The 13,668-nt window shown below is 41.2% G+C and overlaps 1 protein-coding gene across 1 annotated transcript in view; it reads left to right on the forward strand.

The window, feature by feature from the left end:
• The window catches only part of NCAPG2 (non-SMC condensin II complex subunit G2), a 111,374-nt gene that overhangs the window by 48,749 nt on the left and 48,957 nt on the right, over positions 1-13,668 (forward strand). The window contains exons 12-16 of the mRNA XM_075922741.2: positions 164-343; positions 1,186-1,338; positions 3,874-4,096; positions 7,447-7,547; positions 8,156-8,329. Coding sequence (XP_075778856.1) covers positions 164-343; positions 1,186-1,338; positions 3,874-4,096; positions 7,447-7,547; positions 8,156-8,329 — 831 coding nt within the window. The remainder of the gene's footprint in view (positions 1-163; positions 344-1,185; positions 1,339-3,873; positions 4,097-7,446; positions 7,548-8,155; positions 8,330-13,668) is intronic.

Raw genomic sequence — 13,668 nt, forward strand, 5'->3', positions numbered from 1 at the left:
ACCTCCTGTGGTTCAGCAAATTCTCTGATTCAGCACTGATCCCAAGGGTGCCAGACTAGAGAGGTTCAATCTATAATAGCAATAAGCACGCATTTGGAGATTATTCCAAATATGCAGTCAATGCATACATGAAATTTTGTTTCCTCCTCTTGTTTGTTTGTAGAGTCTTTTAGAAGATCCTCAACCATTGGTCCGCTCTACAGGGGTACTTGGTGTTAGTAAAATAACATCCAAATACTGGGAGATGATTCCGGCAACCATCCTTGCTGAGCTTTTAAAAAAACTTATTGGAGATCTGGCTTTTGATGTAACCTCAGCTGATGTTCGCTGTTCTGTTTTTAAGGTATATTTATATACAGACTTTGAAAACTTCTATTGGTAGTAAATTTTTAGGTTTTCATTAAAGCATGTGGTTGGGAAGTTAATAGACGCCAACTTTAGTAGAAGGCCTGCTTTTTGTAAAACCATTTGATTCTTCTTCAAGTTGGTCTTTGCATAATTTCTCTTGTGATGTACTTCCTCTTGTAAGTTTTGCAAATGTAGAAAAAAACGCCTTCTAGGAGTGAACAAGCATCCATGTCTGATACCAAATATTTAGTGGCGCATTTGAGTAGCTATGTGATCCCCAACCATCTCAATTCCTCTCTGTGACCACATGAAGGTGGAAAGACTTTGAATGTGGAAAGGCTATTTTTACCAGATTTTCTTGTTTAGATAACACTCAATAACTAAACATATATATTTAATCATATAACTATGAAAATATTTCCAGCTTGTTTTAAAGATATGTCGTCTGACCCAAAAAAAGTGAGTAGAGAGAGAGAGAAACCTGGAAAAGTATTGTGTATTGTACTCCATTGTCAGCCTTCCCATGGTTGGATATATATTTCTTTCTGTTTGTTGGGGAAGGCTGTTCCCCAGATAGTTCAGTATACCAAGATTTATTGGTCAACACCATCTAAGAAATGTCAGAGACTGACTACCTGGGCATAAACATGTTGTCCTTGGATACCAGAGATAAACAAAACACTGCCTCATGGCATTAATAAGAAATAATTAAGAGGTTTGAGTTGTTCTTGATGTAAATGAAACAATGGGCACTGTGTTCAATAACTGTAATCATTTTAGCAGTTTTTATATGTCTGCTGTTTTGTTTTTTTATTCAGTGTGATATTTCTGTTGCAGTGTCTGCCTATAATTTTGGATAACAAACTAAGCCACCCATTATTGGAACAGCTCCTGCCAACAGTAAAATACAGTCTCCATGACAATTCTGAGAAAGTGCGAGTGGCTTTTGTTGATATGCTGCTGAAAATTAAGGCGCTCAGGGCTGCAAAGGTAGGATAAATAGGACTTGGTAGGCAGCACACAGGACATGTAAACAGAATTAGGCTATTTAGCCTCAAAGATGTATATTTACCAATACTTCAGTCAATCAGTTGTGAGAATACTTAACCGATAATTTGCATAGACTTGCAGGAAATTGTTTTAATGGTCATGTACGTCCCATTAAATGTTTGAGATGTAAAATCCTGGGTAGTGGTATTTAAGAATTTCATGCAATATATTTGAAAATTATGTTAGTGTTATGGTAGTCTAGATTCTTGATAAGTACCAGGTAAGTAAAGCTATTGTCCTATGATCTTCCTGCCTCTCCATGATTGTTTCGATGGAAATTGGGTATCTCTAATAAATACTGCCACGCCAGGAGATTACTGCATCAAAATATTTACCTCAAGTGAGGAACAAACTCCCCATATGACAAGTTAATCTTTTCTTCTCAGATTCTTACTAACTTTAGTTTATTCTTGATTGATACTGCTCATTTCCATTTTTAAATAACAAAAACAGGTTCTGTTCTTGCCTTTTTTCTATTGGGCCAGTAGCTACTTAAGAAAAGAGGGCATAGAGAATCAGTCTTCTGGGACCAGAACAGACAGGAGAATCAAAATAGAAGCATTTTATGGGGCAGAGCCACTGCTGGAGAAAGAATATTCATGAGCTCAGAGAAGAAGGGAACCAAGTCACAGAGAATAATGTGAGCCAACATGGAGGTGAGAGAGATGGGATGGACAGATGAAATAAAATTATCCTCCTTAAAAGAAAAGATTAAACAGTCCAGTATTTGCTACTGAGAGGCTCTACAATTTCAAATACAGGAGATGGTCTAGCTAAAATACTGGTGTCAAAGCAGTATTTCCAAATAGTTTCTTCTTCAACAGAGATAGCATGGAGTGGCAGGAAGATCATGGATACTAATGGTTGTGCTGGAATTGCAAGTTATGCATCAATGGAAATCTTAGGCCTTGTCTCTAGTGGTATGTTTGGTCGCCAAAAAATGTCTTTTATTGACAAAACAGTGAAAGCGTACACACTATAAGTTTGGACCTCCCTGGACTGGCACCCTCAGGACCTGACCTGTCCCAGATGATGGATTTTGCCAAACTAGAAGAAATCATTGCTGGCCCCCCTGCCACCAGCCTCTTCCACTGCCACCAGCCTCTTCCTGGCCGGCTCCCCATCTCTTGCTGGCCTCACTACCTCCATGCGCACCGGGCTCTTGCTGCAGCACCTGGCAACCTACCGCCTCCTCTGCACCCCTATGCCTGCTGCTGCGCCATGTAGCCCTGCTGCCTCTGCATCAGGGTCATGCTGCACTACTGGTCAGTGCACTACTGTGCATGGGGTTCCCACTGTCCTGCTGGGAAGCCCCACTACTGTGCGCCCCGTGGAGCCCGGGGTCAGTTAGGGACTTCTCCGCTGACCCTGAGCTCCATGCTGCGCTGCCACTTTGAAACGCTGTAGGGAGCCCAGCATCATCAGGCTCCATGTGGCATTTCAAAGGGGCAGCACCATATCGAGTCCAGGATCAGCAGGAGCCCCCAGCTGATCCTGGGCTCCATGCAGCGTTGCTGCTTTGAAATGCCACGTGCAATCTGGATCTGGCCCCAGGCTCCATGCAGCACTGTCGCTTTGAAGTACTCCCTCTTCTTCCCCCACCCTTGTTGCCTCTTTCTGATAGAGGGAGCATGGGGTGGGGGGAGCGACGAGTTGACAATCCTGTCGACTATCCAATAAGAATTTATCTGATAGTTGACCAGTCCTTAACATTCCTAGCCCTTGTAGTACCTACCTAATTCACTTAGGCTACAGCAGGCTTGCTGTTCACTCTCAGCCCTCCTTGGACATTTTTCTGCAATGGCTTTGTTTTATTTTGTTTTATCACCCTCTGAGGAGAGGAAACAAAATTTCTGAAAAAAAGAAAAAAAAAAGAATTCCACAGTTCTGAACACATATTGAACAATGAAAAGAAAGCAAAATATCAAATAGCTTATCATTAAGTGAGCACTGATGGAGGCAGGATACTTTGGGGGGGGGGGAATAGTATGTTATCCTGTAATTAAAGACACTCATAATGCACAGGCAACCTTAATTCTATCATTTACTAACTCTTGGGTGCTTGACTTAGTAATCATAACATAGTCTTTTCTTTATAATTAAAATGACTTGTTAAGGAAAGCTCATACAATTATCTTTTCTACTGGGGAAAAATAGTTTCCAGTAGATTAATACAAACAAGGTATTTCCCTAGTAATATGATTGTATTAATTTATATAGATTTCTCACTTTTTTAAACTACTGCTACTCCTTTTAGCCGGTTTTCACTTTGTCTTCTTTAGTGGATGGTGAGGGGGGAGGTTCCAGTTACATACCATTTCATTTTGACCCAAACCAAGCTTTTTAGGTTTTAGTTTTGTTCAGAGTCAATGTTTTGGTTCAGAAAGTAATTAACAAAAAAGGTAATATCTTGTTTCTCCTTCCCTTCTTCTTTAACTTTCTCCCCATTCCCACTTTTTTAAAAAAATAAAAAAGTTCTGGAAGATTTGTCCCATGGAGCATCTGCTGACTCGTCTTGAAGTTGATTCACGCCCTGTATCGCGTCGCTTAGTAAATCTCCTGTTTAACTCTTTCTTGCCTGTTAATCAACCTGAGGAGGTATGGTGTGAACGCTGTGTTACACTAATACAGATGAATCCAGCAGCAGCCAGAAAATTCTATCGGCATGCTTATGAGTACACTGCTCCCACCAACATAGGTAAAGTACTGAACACTACAAAAGTCCTGGAAATGTCAATTTTATAATACTTATATAACATTAAGTTGTCTCCAATAGTTTTAGCAGTAATAGACCACTGTTGTATCTTTGCTTTTCACATAAAATTAGTAGAGAAATTTTAAAGGTCTTAACTCCAGTAAGGGCACATTCTAGCACCCCTCTATAAAACTTCAGTGTGTTATAGTGATTTCAGTCCTCAATTATTCTCTTTGCAAGTAATGAAGATCTAAAGGTTACATCAACCTGTCAGCTCAGCCTCATTGTGTGTGGGTGCAGAGGTAGCAGTAAGTTTAGTATCCATGTTTTCTCTTTGGGTACGTCTAGACTACATGCCTCTGTCGCCAGAGGCATGTAGATTAGGCTACCAGACATAGGAAAATGAAGCGGCGATTTAAATAATCGCCGCTTCATTTAAATTTACATGGCTGCCACGCTGAGCCGACAAACAGCTGATCAGCTGTTTGTCGGCTCAGCGCGATAGTCTGGACGTGCAGGTGTCGACATCAAAGGTATTTGTCGACCATCCAGGTATGCCTCCTGGGATGAGGTTTACCTGGGTGGTCGACAAATACCTTTGATGTCGACATCCGCACGTCCAGACTATCGCGCTGAGCCGACAAACAGCTGATCAGCTGTTTGTCGGCTCAGCGTGGCAGCCATGTAAATTTAAATGAAGCGGCGATTATTTAAATCGCCGCTTCATTTTCCTATGTCTGGTAGCCTAATCTACATGCCTCTGGCGACAGAGGCATGTAGTCTAGACGTACCCTTTCTTAAAATAAGACTGACTAACCACCTTACAGGAATGTAGTGATGTTAAATATATTTATTAACAGCTTTGGTATAGTCATATGGAAGATACTATAGTAAATGAAAAATCTTTACTTTTTGTATCAGAATATCTTATACTTGGGGACCTTTGGTACCGTCAACTGGCGAACTATACGAAAGTCTCTTCTGGAAAAAAAACTTCCAAATTTCCCTAATTGAAAGTGCTCTCAGCCAGTTGTATTAAGGAGGTATATTGCAGGAAGTTTTTCTTTCTAGCAAAAGATGCTTTTGTAGCCAGTATTTAATAAAGTCAGAAAGAAAGAATCTTCACAGAGTGACTACACACTCGAGGCATCTGGTCACCCAAAGAACAATCCCTACACACCCATTCAAGAGAGGAACATGTTTGTGTAGGCATGGAGAGATTTCAAAGATAATTAGGCTACTGTATGTTGTGGATTTGTGTCTAGAAGGGTTTGATGATTCTCTGGGCAGATGAGACTCAGGCTCACTTTGTTACCCCCTCCCTCTAGTGAGACCTAGTTTTTCTCGTGAAGCTGGATGTCATCTCCCTGACACTACTAGCCTTTCATCCACTCAACTACTCTTCTCTGGACTATGCCAGCTTATTCAATTTGCAGCTTAACAGTAGGTGTACCCTAAGCAGTGAGTCCCTTAGAATCATTCCTTTTTTATATCAAGCCCCTGACATGGACCACTCACAGAAATTCCAGATCATCGGCTGCAAAAGGTTCAATTGTACCCCTGTTTACCAGTTTATCTTAACCCATTGCTCCTATAAACCATGCAGCAGTTCCAATAAAACAAAAGCAGTTTTAAGAAAGAATAAAGATTGAACTGGAAGTGAGAGAAAGTGATGGGAATAACTGGTTACAACATAAAATAAAATAATAAAATGTGAACCTAGGTCTACACTTGTCAATAGTTACCTTTCCTATATAAAAAAGTAGACTTCCCAACCATCTGAAAGGTCAACCCCATGCAGAACTGGATGGTTTCACAAGAATCAGGATCCAAACATCCCCTGCTCCCTAGTGGATTTTTTCAGTGATTGGATACACTTACACTTGGTGATTCTGAAACAGTCTTTTGTCTTTATTCACAATCAAGGTGATCTTCTGATGCTATAATGTTCTTGTCACCTCTATGCAGCTAATATTGTTCACTGTTGTCTTTGACTTTCCATTTCGTGGGTTGTGTCAAGATAGACAATAGACCCTTTCTTTACCTTGCTGTCTGACTAGGGTAGGAGTCACAGCTCCCTCTTTCTTAGATGGCTTATCATCAGGACACACTATATTGGTGACTTAAGGTACAGCTACATTTAAAATGCTACCTATCTATCTCCCCAAGAGGCAATAGCCAATAGCTAGGTCACTAGAAGAATTTTTCAGTTGACTTAGTGCTATCTGCACTGAGGGTTAGGTCAGTTTAACAATGCCACTCAGGAATGTGGATTTTTCACACCCCAACAAACATATCTGACATGTTACCCAAATCTATTGTAGACCAGATCCAATTTTTACTTTGAGTCCATAAAGCGTACTTTCAATATAAATACATTGTTCTTTAAATATTATCGATACCTTCATCTCACAATGATTAAGTCTTGACCAAGAGTTTTCTGTAGATATCTGACATGTAACTCAGTATGCATAAATCTTCAGTAAAGCAGTTTAAATGGTAGCCTTAGCTATGAGGTGAAAAAATAAGAGGGGGAATCCTTTCCCTCAGTGTCACAGAAAACCATCATGTTTTGAGAATAGTTCACTGAAGTAATACCTTTTCTAAATAAATCCAATGATCTCTTCTCAGAAGAGAAATACCACAAAGGAAAGTGTGGGTATTTTTTATTCTTGTTTTTTGTCTTCAGTGATTGGATCAGAAAAGGTGATAATTACTTAAATCCATCAGGGTATGTCTACACTACCCTCCTAATTCGAACTAGGAGGGTAATGTAGGCATACCGCACTTGCAAATGAAGCCCGGGATTTGAATTTCCCGGGCTTCATTTGCATGAAGCCGGCCGGCGCCATTTTTAAATGCCTGCAGTTTGAACCGCGCGGCTACACGTGGCACGGAGTAGCTAGTTCGGATTAGGCTTCCTAATCTAAACTAGCTGTACTCCTCGTGGAATGAGGAGTACAGCTAGTTCGGATTAGGAAGCCTAATCCGAACTAGCTACTCCGTGCCGCGTGTAGCCGCGTGGCACGGGGTTTGAACTGCCGTCATTTAAAAATGGCGCCGGCCGGCTTCATGCAAATTAAGCCCGGGAAATTCAAATCCCGGGCTTCATTTGCAAGTGCGGTATGCCTACATTACTCTCCTAGTTCGAACTAGGAGGGTAGTGTAGACATACCCTAAGTGTTTTGTATTTGAATATATTAAATTTACATTTAATGGAATTAGTATCTTTTATACTAGCTGTCTACTTCTTATTTCCCACTCCTCCAAATGATTGTTATTATTACTTGCAATAATATCTGTTGCTGATAAAGGGTTTTTAATTGTCTAAATGATCTACTTTTACAATTTAGCTAAATTAATGCTCACTATTCGGCGCTGCTTGAATGCCTGCATCCAGAAAGAAATAAAAGAAATGCAAGATGATGAAGAAAGTGAAAAGGAGAATATAAGTGTAAGAAAGTAAAATAAGGCTTTCACTTGATGCTAAGCACTAATAACTTTTTAAAATAGTACTTGTGTTGTGACAGACAAGAAAGTGAACAAGAAAGAGGAAGACCGTAAGAGTAATAGGCAGTGTTCCCTCAGGTGATTAATCAGCCCCGCCCAGTCAGAGGCCCAGGTTGCCAAGGGATGATTAATCATCTGTGAAGGTGTGCTGCTGAGCAGCTTAAAGGGAACACTGGTAACAGGTGGGGATTTCTGGGGATAGGAAGACAGGAGAGAGTGGTTTTAAGGACACTACTGTGATATGGTAGATGGGCAAGTAGCAGGAGTAAGCTGGAGGGAATTCCAGGCATACATGCAATGGATGCTTATCTCATTCTTGTGGTTTATTCTACGTTACAATAGTAGAAAAGATTTTGCAATTGTATTTATTTAAATATGTATAAAAATACTGAATTTATGTACAGGTCAAGTCTGAATTGTAGCAGGTCACATTGCTCCTTTATTAAATGAAGAGTTCAGAAAGGGTTTTTCAGTTTTTAAAACATAATTTTAATCTGCATTTGTATTGCACAGTGTTAGTTATTTCCCTCCCCTCAAATGTTTGCGTTTCAGATCCTGAATAATGTGTTGTCAATAAATGATGTGGCTACCATGGCAAGCTTACTGGAGATTACTGTAATTCTCTGGAGAAGTATTCATAAAGCACTGGATCACAATGAAGAAGCCAAAGATTACACAATCAGAAAGTTTGCCATAGTACTTCCAGAATATTTTAAAGTATTTAAGGTACATTTTAATATTACACATTAAAAATTGTGGCCAATTTAAAATATAGATGAATAACTTCTTAGAAACCTGTGGAATTTTTTAAAATTTTAAATATTTTTTAATTCTACCACTAGCATGATATATGTGCTCATGTCCCTGGTCTGTCTTTCTGCAATTGTGTTTTCATATGGTGCCTGTGTGATACCATGAACTACAAGTGTCTGGAGTTGAGGTCCTTTGGAATTTCCCAAACAAGAGAGAGTGCTCTATAATATCATCTCGCAGATGAGCCCTTATAACTTAAAGTATTGAAACAGAAACAAATAAATAACTTTTGTTCTCCTTTGATTGTCATCCTACTATGTTGCTAGGTGTGCATGTGCTGTTGGTCTCTTGGCATCATGGTAGGAAGTTTCTGAAAAGCATAGACACTCGAGGCTCCCTTGCAGACCAAAATATTCAGTGTGAAATAGCATGAGGAGTCCCCTCCCTCTGCCCCCCCACCATTCAGTGTAATCATTTACCACTTTTTCTGTTCATTACTTAAGCAGAAAACTTAGAAACAACAGACTCTTCTTCCCTTTCATGCACTTGTTTTTACTATCTTAATTCTGCCTTGTGATGAGCAGTATCTTGATGCAGTTGTTTGTTAGGCTTTGACCTGTTTGGCTCAATTAGTTCTGTTAGTTTAGTTGATCTGTTTCCCTAGTCCTGTGGTATTCTTCATGATAGATGCCAAGCTTTGGTTGTTTCCGGTGATGCCTTTGGAAGGATAATCCAAGGAAGGTTTTCTCTTATTTGTGTGGCTTTTGTTCTAAGAACCCTCCAGGGCTGTAAAAGCTATCTGAAAATTTCCTTAGCGGAAGAATCAGATGGACACCTATTGGTCATTCATCAGAGCAGAAGAGACATCCAGCACTGTCAGCACCTCCCAAATTAGGTGCCTCTACTCCTCTTGCTTCTGTTGTGTCACCAACCATCCTTGATCTGGAAGAATTTCACTTTTCCAGGGACTTCGGTGGCTTCAGAAACACTTGTTCAGTACCAATACATTCGGTACAATCGGTACTGACCACCTCTCACTCCAGACGGGCATTGGAGTATCAACAATCTACCACAGCTTCCATAACTTCTCCAGCTCTGTCAAGTGGTGAAGAAAAGGAAGATGACAGTCTCATCAATCTCATAAGCGACGAGGAGTCCTGTGGCACCTTATAGACTAACTGAAGTGTAGGAGCATACGCTTTCGTGGGCAAAGACCCACTTCGTCAGATGCATGTAGTGGAAATTTCCAGAGGCAGGTATAAATATGCAGGCCAGAATCAGGCTGGAGATGACGAGGTGGCCTGCATATTTATACCTGCCTCTGCCTCTTTGCATCCACTACATGCATCTGACGAAGTGGGTCTTTGCCCACGAAAGCGTATGCTCCTACACTTCAGTTAGTTTATAAGGTGCCACAGGACTCCTCGTCGCTTTTGCAGATTCAGACTAACACGGCTACCCCTCTGATACTCATCAATCTCATGTTTCTGTCGAGGGGTCTACTTTCAATTATCACGGAGCTTTTCAACCTGAGGCCTGTGCAGAATCAGCTTACCATGATGACATGGATACTCCTGGGTGTCCCATCCAAGGATGTTAAAATGCAGTTAATTGACTAGTTGATGGAATTTCCATCAACTAGTCGATAGACACTTTGCATTCCTCCTTTGAAATGTACAAGAGCCAAAACGGGTTAGTTGATTAGTCAGAAAACTATCTGATAAGCAAATGCTTATCAGATAGTCGACAAGTCTTTAACATTATTAGTCCCAACGAAGCCTTTTATGCTACCTCAGCAGCCTTACTAAGACCCTTGGGTGCCTTATTGACAGCAATTTTTGAGAGCCCCTAGGGTATGTCTAGACTGCATCCCTCTGTCGGCAGAGGGATGCAGATTAGGCAGGTCGATATTGCAAATGAGGCAGGGATTTAAATATCCCGTGTCTAATTTGCATAAAAATGGCCACCGCATTTTGCCAACTCAACACAAGGAGATCAGTCCTGCAACCAACATCTCTTCATTCTGTCTTGAGAAAGCCTTTATGTGTCTTATAACAACCTTAACAGACAATTTGTTTCAAGTTCTTATAAAAAAAAAGTGACAGATTCATTACAGTCTGCTAGAATAGGTAAAGGAATCACAATACAAACTTCTTGACATTCTGCACACTATTTGCCTATTGTGTTACCTGTTAACGAGGCCTTGCTGGACCCAGGAAAAACAATATATGGTATACCCTAGTCATAATACCTTCCACCTATAACAGAGCATATACAAAAGACCAGGTTCCTTCCAAAGACTCTGACTCTTTCACAGTGGTTTCCAACCACCAGGCCGCAGACTGATGCTGGGCCGCGAACCACTGGCTGCTGGGCTGTGGCACACTGCCAGGCCACACCTATGCCTTGATGGTTGTCTCTGCGGGACTCTGAAGCAAGGCCCAGTCTGCCCAGAAACCTCTCTTCCCCTCTCCCTGGGATTGTCTGTTCTCCCTGTGCCCAGCACTGCATTGGCTTCTCTGAAAAATACCTTAATGAGGGAAACTCTGCCCAAGCCCAGGCACAGGAGGGCCCTCAGGAGCAGAGGCTGCAGCGCAGTGGGTTGCTTGCTAGGACCCAGCAGCAGCGGTAGGGGCTCTGGGAGCCTGGGCTGGGCTTGGCTCCCACAGCTGGACGCAGCTTGCTGCTGCTGCTCACCATGACTCTGGAGCCAGACTCTGGGCCGGATCCCCAAGTCCGCCAAAAGTTTGTGAATGGGTTTGTTGGTCTGCAGTATAAAAAAAGGTTGGTAACCACTATATTAGGTGATAAGCTTTCATGAGCAGCATCTGAGGATGTGAGATGTAGAAGAGAAAAGCGGAGGGGGTAAAAAAGGGAAGGGGATACAGAGAGCTAATTAAATCTGAGTGATTGTGACTCCTCTCCAACAGTGATGAGAAGGTAAGAGTACCTGAATGGGAAACTACCTATTGTAAGGTGAGAGCCACTCCATGTGTCTATTTAAATCTTGTTTCAGGGTGTTAAATTTGCACACAAATTTCAGCTCAGCAGTTTCTCATTGCAGTCTGTTTTTGAAAATTCTCATCACCTATGGAGATGAGACACAATCACTCAGATTTAATTAACTCTCTTTATCCCTTCCTTTTTTCTCATCCTCTTTTCAGCATCTGAGGAAATGAGTGATAGCTCATGAAATCTTATCTCCTAATACCCTAATAAATTTGTTAGTCTAAAGTGCCACTTGACTCCTTTTTGTTTTTGCTGAAACAGACTAACATGGCTAATCCTCTGAAACCTGTTGTCATGCATAGCTTCCCAAATGAATTCCAATTTACAATTGAGAACCTTCCATTTTACAAACCAGAATTGTTCTGAGAACTGATGAATCCCTCTACTTGTTAAAAGAAAATTCTACAGCTACCTTATGCTTGATGGTGTGTAAGAAAACATTGTCCTCACTCTGAGTTTGTAAGCAACAAGTAGCCAGAGGCAGTTTTATTACGAGCTGCAGCAAGGGAAAAACTGGTTCGGACGGGGGGGGGGGAGCCTCCCCCCCCTCCGAGGCAGATCTTCGAATACAAGCAATTATGAAGCAGTTTATATACTGTCTATTAAATATAATAACAATAACAATTAGTCTCCTTCTCATTACAAACACCAATGGCTAACAGTTATTTAGTTCCACCCAGATGCTCCTTATCTCAAGGTCCCTGCCAGAGTCAGCATTCTATCCTTATCTCCATATAGAGGCGAGAGGCAAAGGCAGCGTCTAATTACAGATCTCGCGTTGTCAGGCCACAGACTTAGCCTGACTCTTGCTCTCTTGTTAACAAGACCGAGATGGCTGCACACAAATTCCCTTAGTCCCTTTTCCTGCCTCCACACTGGGGATTTGTACTCCTGTACAAAAAAAGAGACGATTCTGTTTTAAAAAATAAAAAAAAAAAATTCAGGAGATCCTAGCATACTCAGTCCACAACCCTTCCCCCCCAGGTATTAAGAACCCTAGTGCTAGAGACAGCAGTTGCGGAAAAGACCAGCTGTCCCTCAAGCATCCATTTCACAGCCTTCTACATCTAAACATCAGTTTTGAGGAGTTGGCCAAGGACTTGAGTGACCACCTCTATCCTTACCTGCTGCAACAATCCGCACATGTTCTTCACTTTGGCGATCACCTTCTTTTCAAGATGGGGAATGTATAACTGTGGACAAATGAGTGCTGGAGATAATTTCTAAAGGATAGTCTATCCATTTTAACTCCTTTATCATGCTCTCCCCCACCCTTCCGTCCTTCTTCACGGACTTTCTCACAAACATCTTTTATGACAGGAAACAGACGCTCTCCTAAACCTGGGTACTATACAACTAGCTCCCACACAACAAAGGGGGAAGGGACCCTACTACAAATACTTTGTGGTACTGAAAAACAACAGCTGTTGAAAATCTGTTCTGGAACTAAGATCACTCAACAGATGTGTAAATGTTTCAGTGGTTCAAAATAGTAACTGTCACAGCAATAATTCCATCTTTGGACCAAGTACAGTAAAACCTGAGTTATCAAGCATGCTCGGGGATTGGGGCATTCCTGTTAGCTAAAAATTCCAGTTGTCTGAGGGTCCCATCAACCTAGGAAAAACCAATGGAAAATAATAGTAAAACTCGAGTTTTTAATATTGGTAGTTTTGTAGTGTGAGGCAGTTAGTCTCATATTTCTATTTTGAGTTAAAGATGATTAGTACTTCTTAAATAAAATTTTTTCAAGCCAATCATGGTAAATCAAGCCAGGCCTGTGCACCTGAAGATGTGACAGTATTGTGGCTGGGGACAATGCCGGTTAATAAAGTTTTTGGTTTACAGAGTGCCGGATAACAAAGGTTTCACTGTAGATTGGTTCTCAGCCCTCGATCTACAGAATGCTTGCTTCCATATTGCAGTTTATGTATTTCACAGAAGGTTTCTGTGATTTACTCTCAATTAGGATCATTTTCAGCATGAGGTACTGTGCCTGGAATGTTGTGAGAAGTCCTTTCTGTGGTATTGGTGCATCTTTGCAAACAACGGTTTCTGACTTTCTGATACTTAGACGATGGCCTGCTCAAAGCATGCTCCTTCAACAAGGGTTTTGCAATACAAAAGGCCATGAGCCTGTTCCTCTGAATGAGGCTACAATTAAATGTCACAGTTCACACAAGTTCCAGGACAACACCTGGAGTTCATAAGAGCCTGCTTTCATGCAGTATCAGCCAAAGCATTTTTCCCCTTTCACAGGTTCAATATGTTTAGTCTTAACAGTCGAAGTCCTGCTCAAGATA

Source organism: Pelodiscus sinensis, chromosome 2 (genome assembly GCF_052426305.1).
Source record: "Pelodiscus sinensis isolate ZL-2025 chromosome 2, ASM5242630v1, whole genome shotgun sequence".
In the NCBI taxonomy this organism is placed as follows: Eukaryota; Metazoa; Chordata; order Testudines; family Trionychidae; genus Pelodiscus; species Pelodiscus sinensis.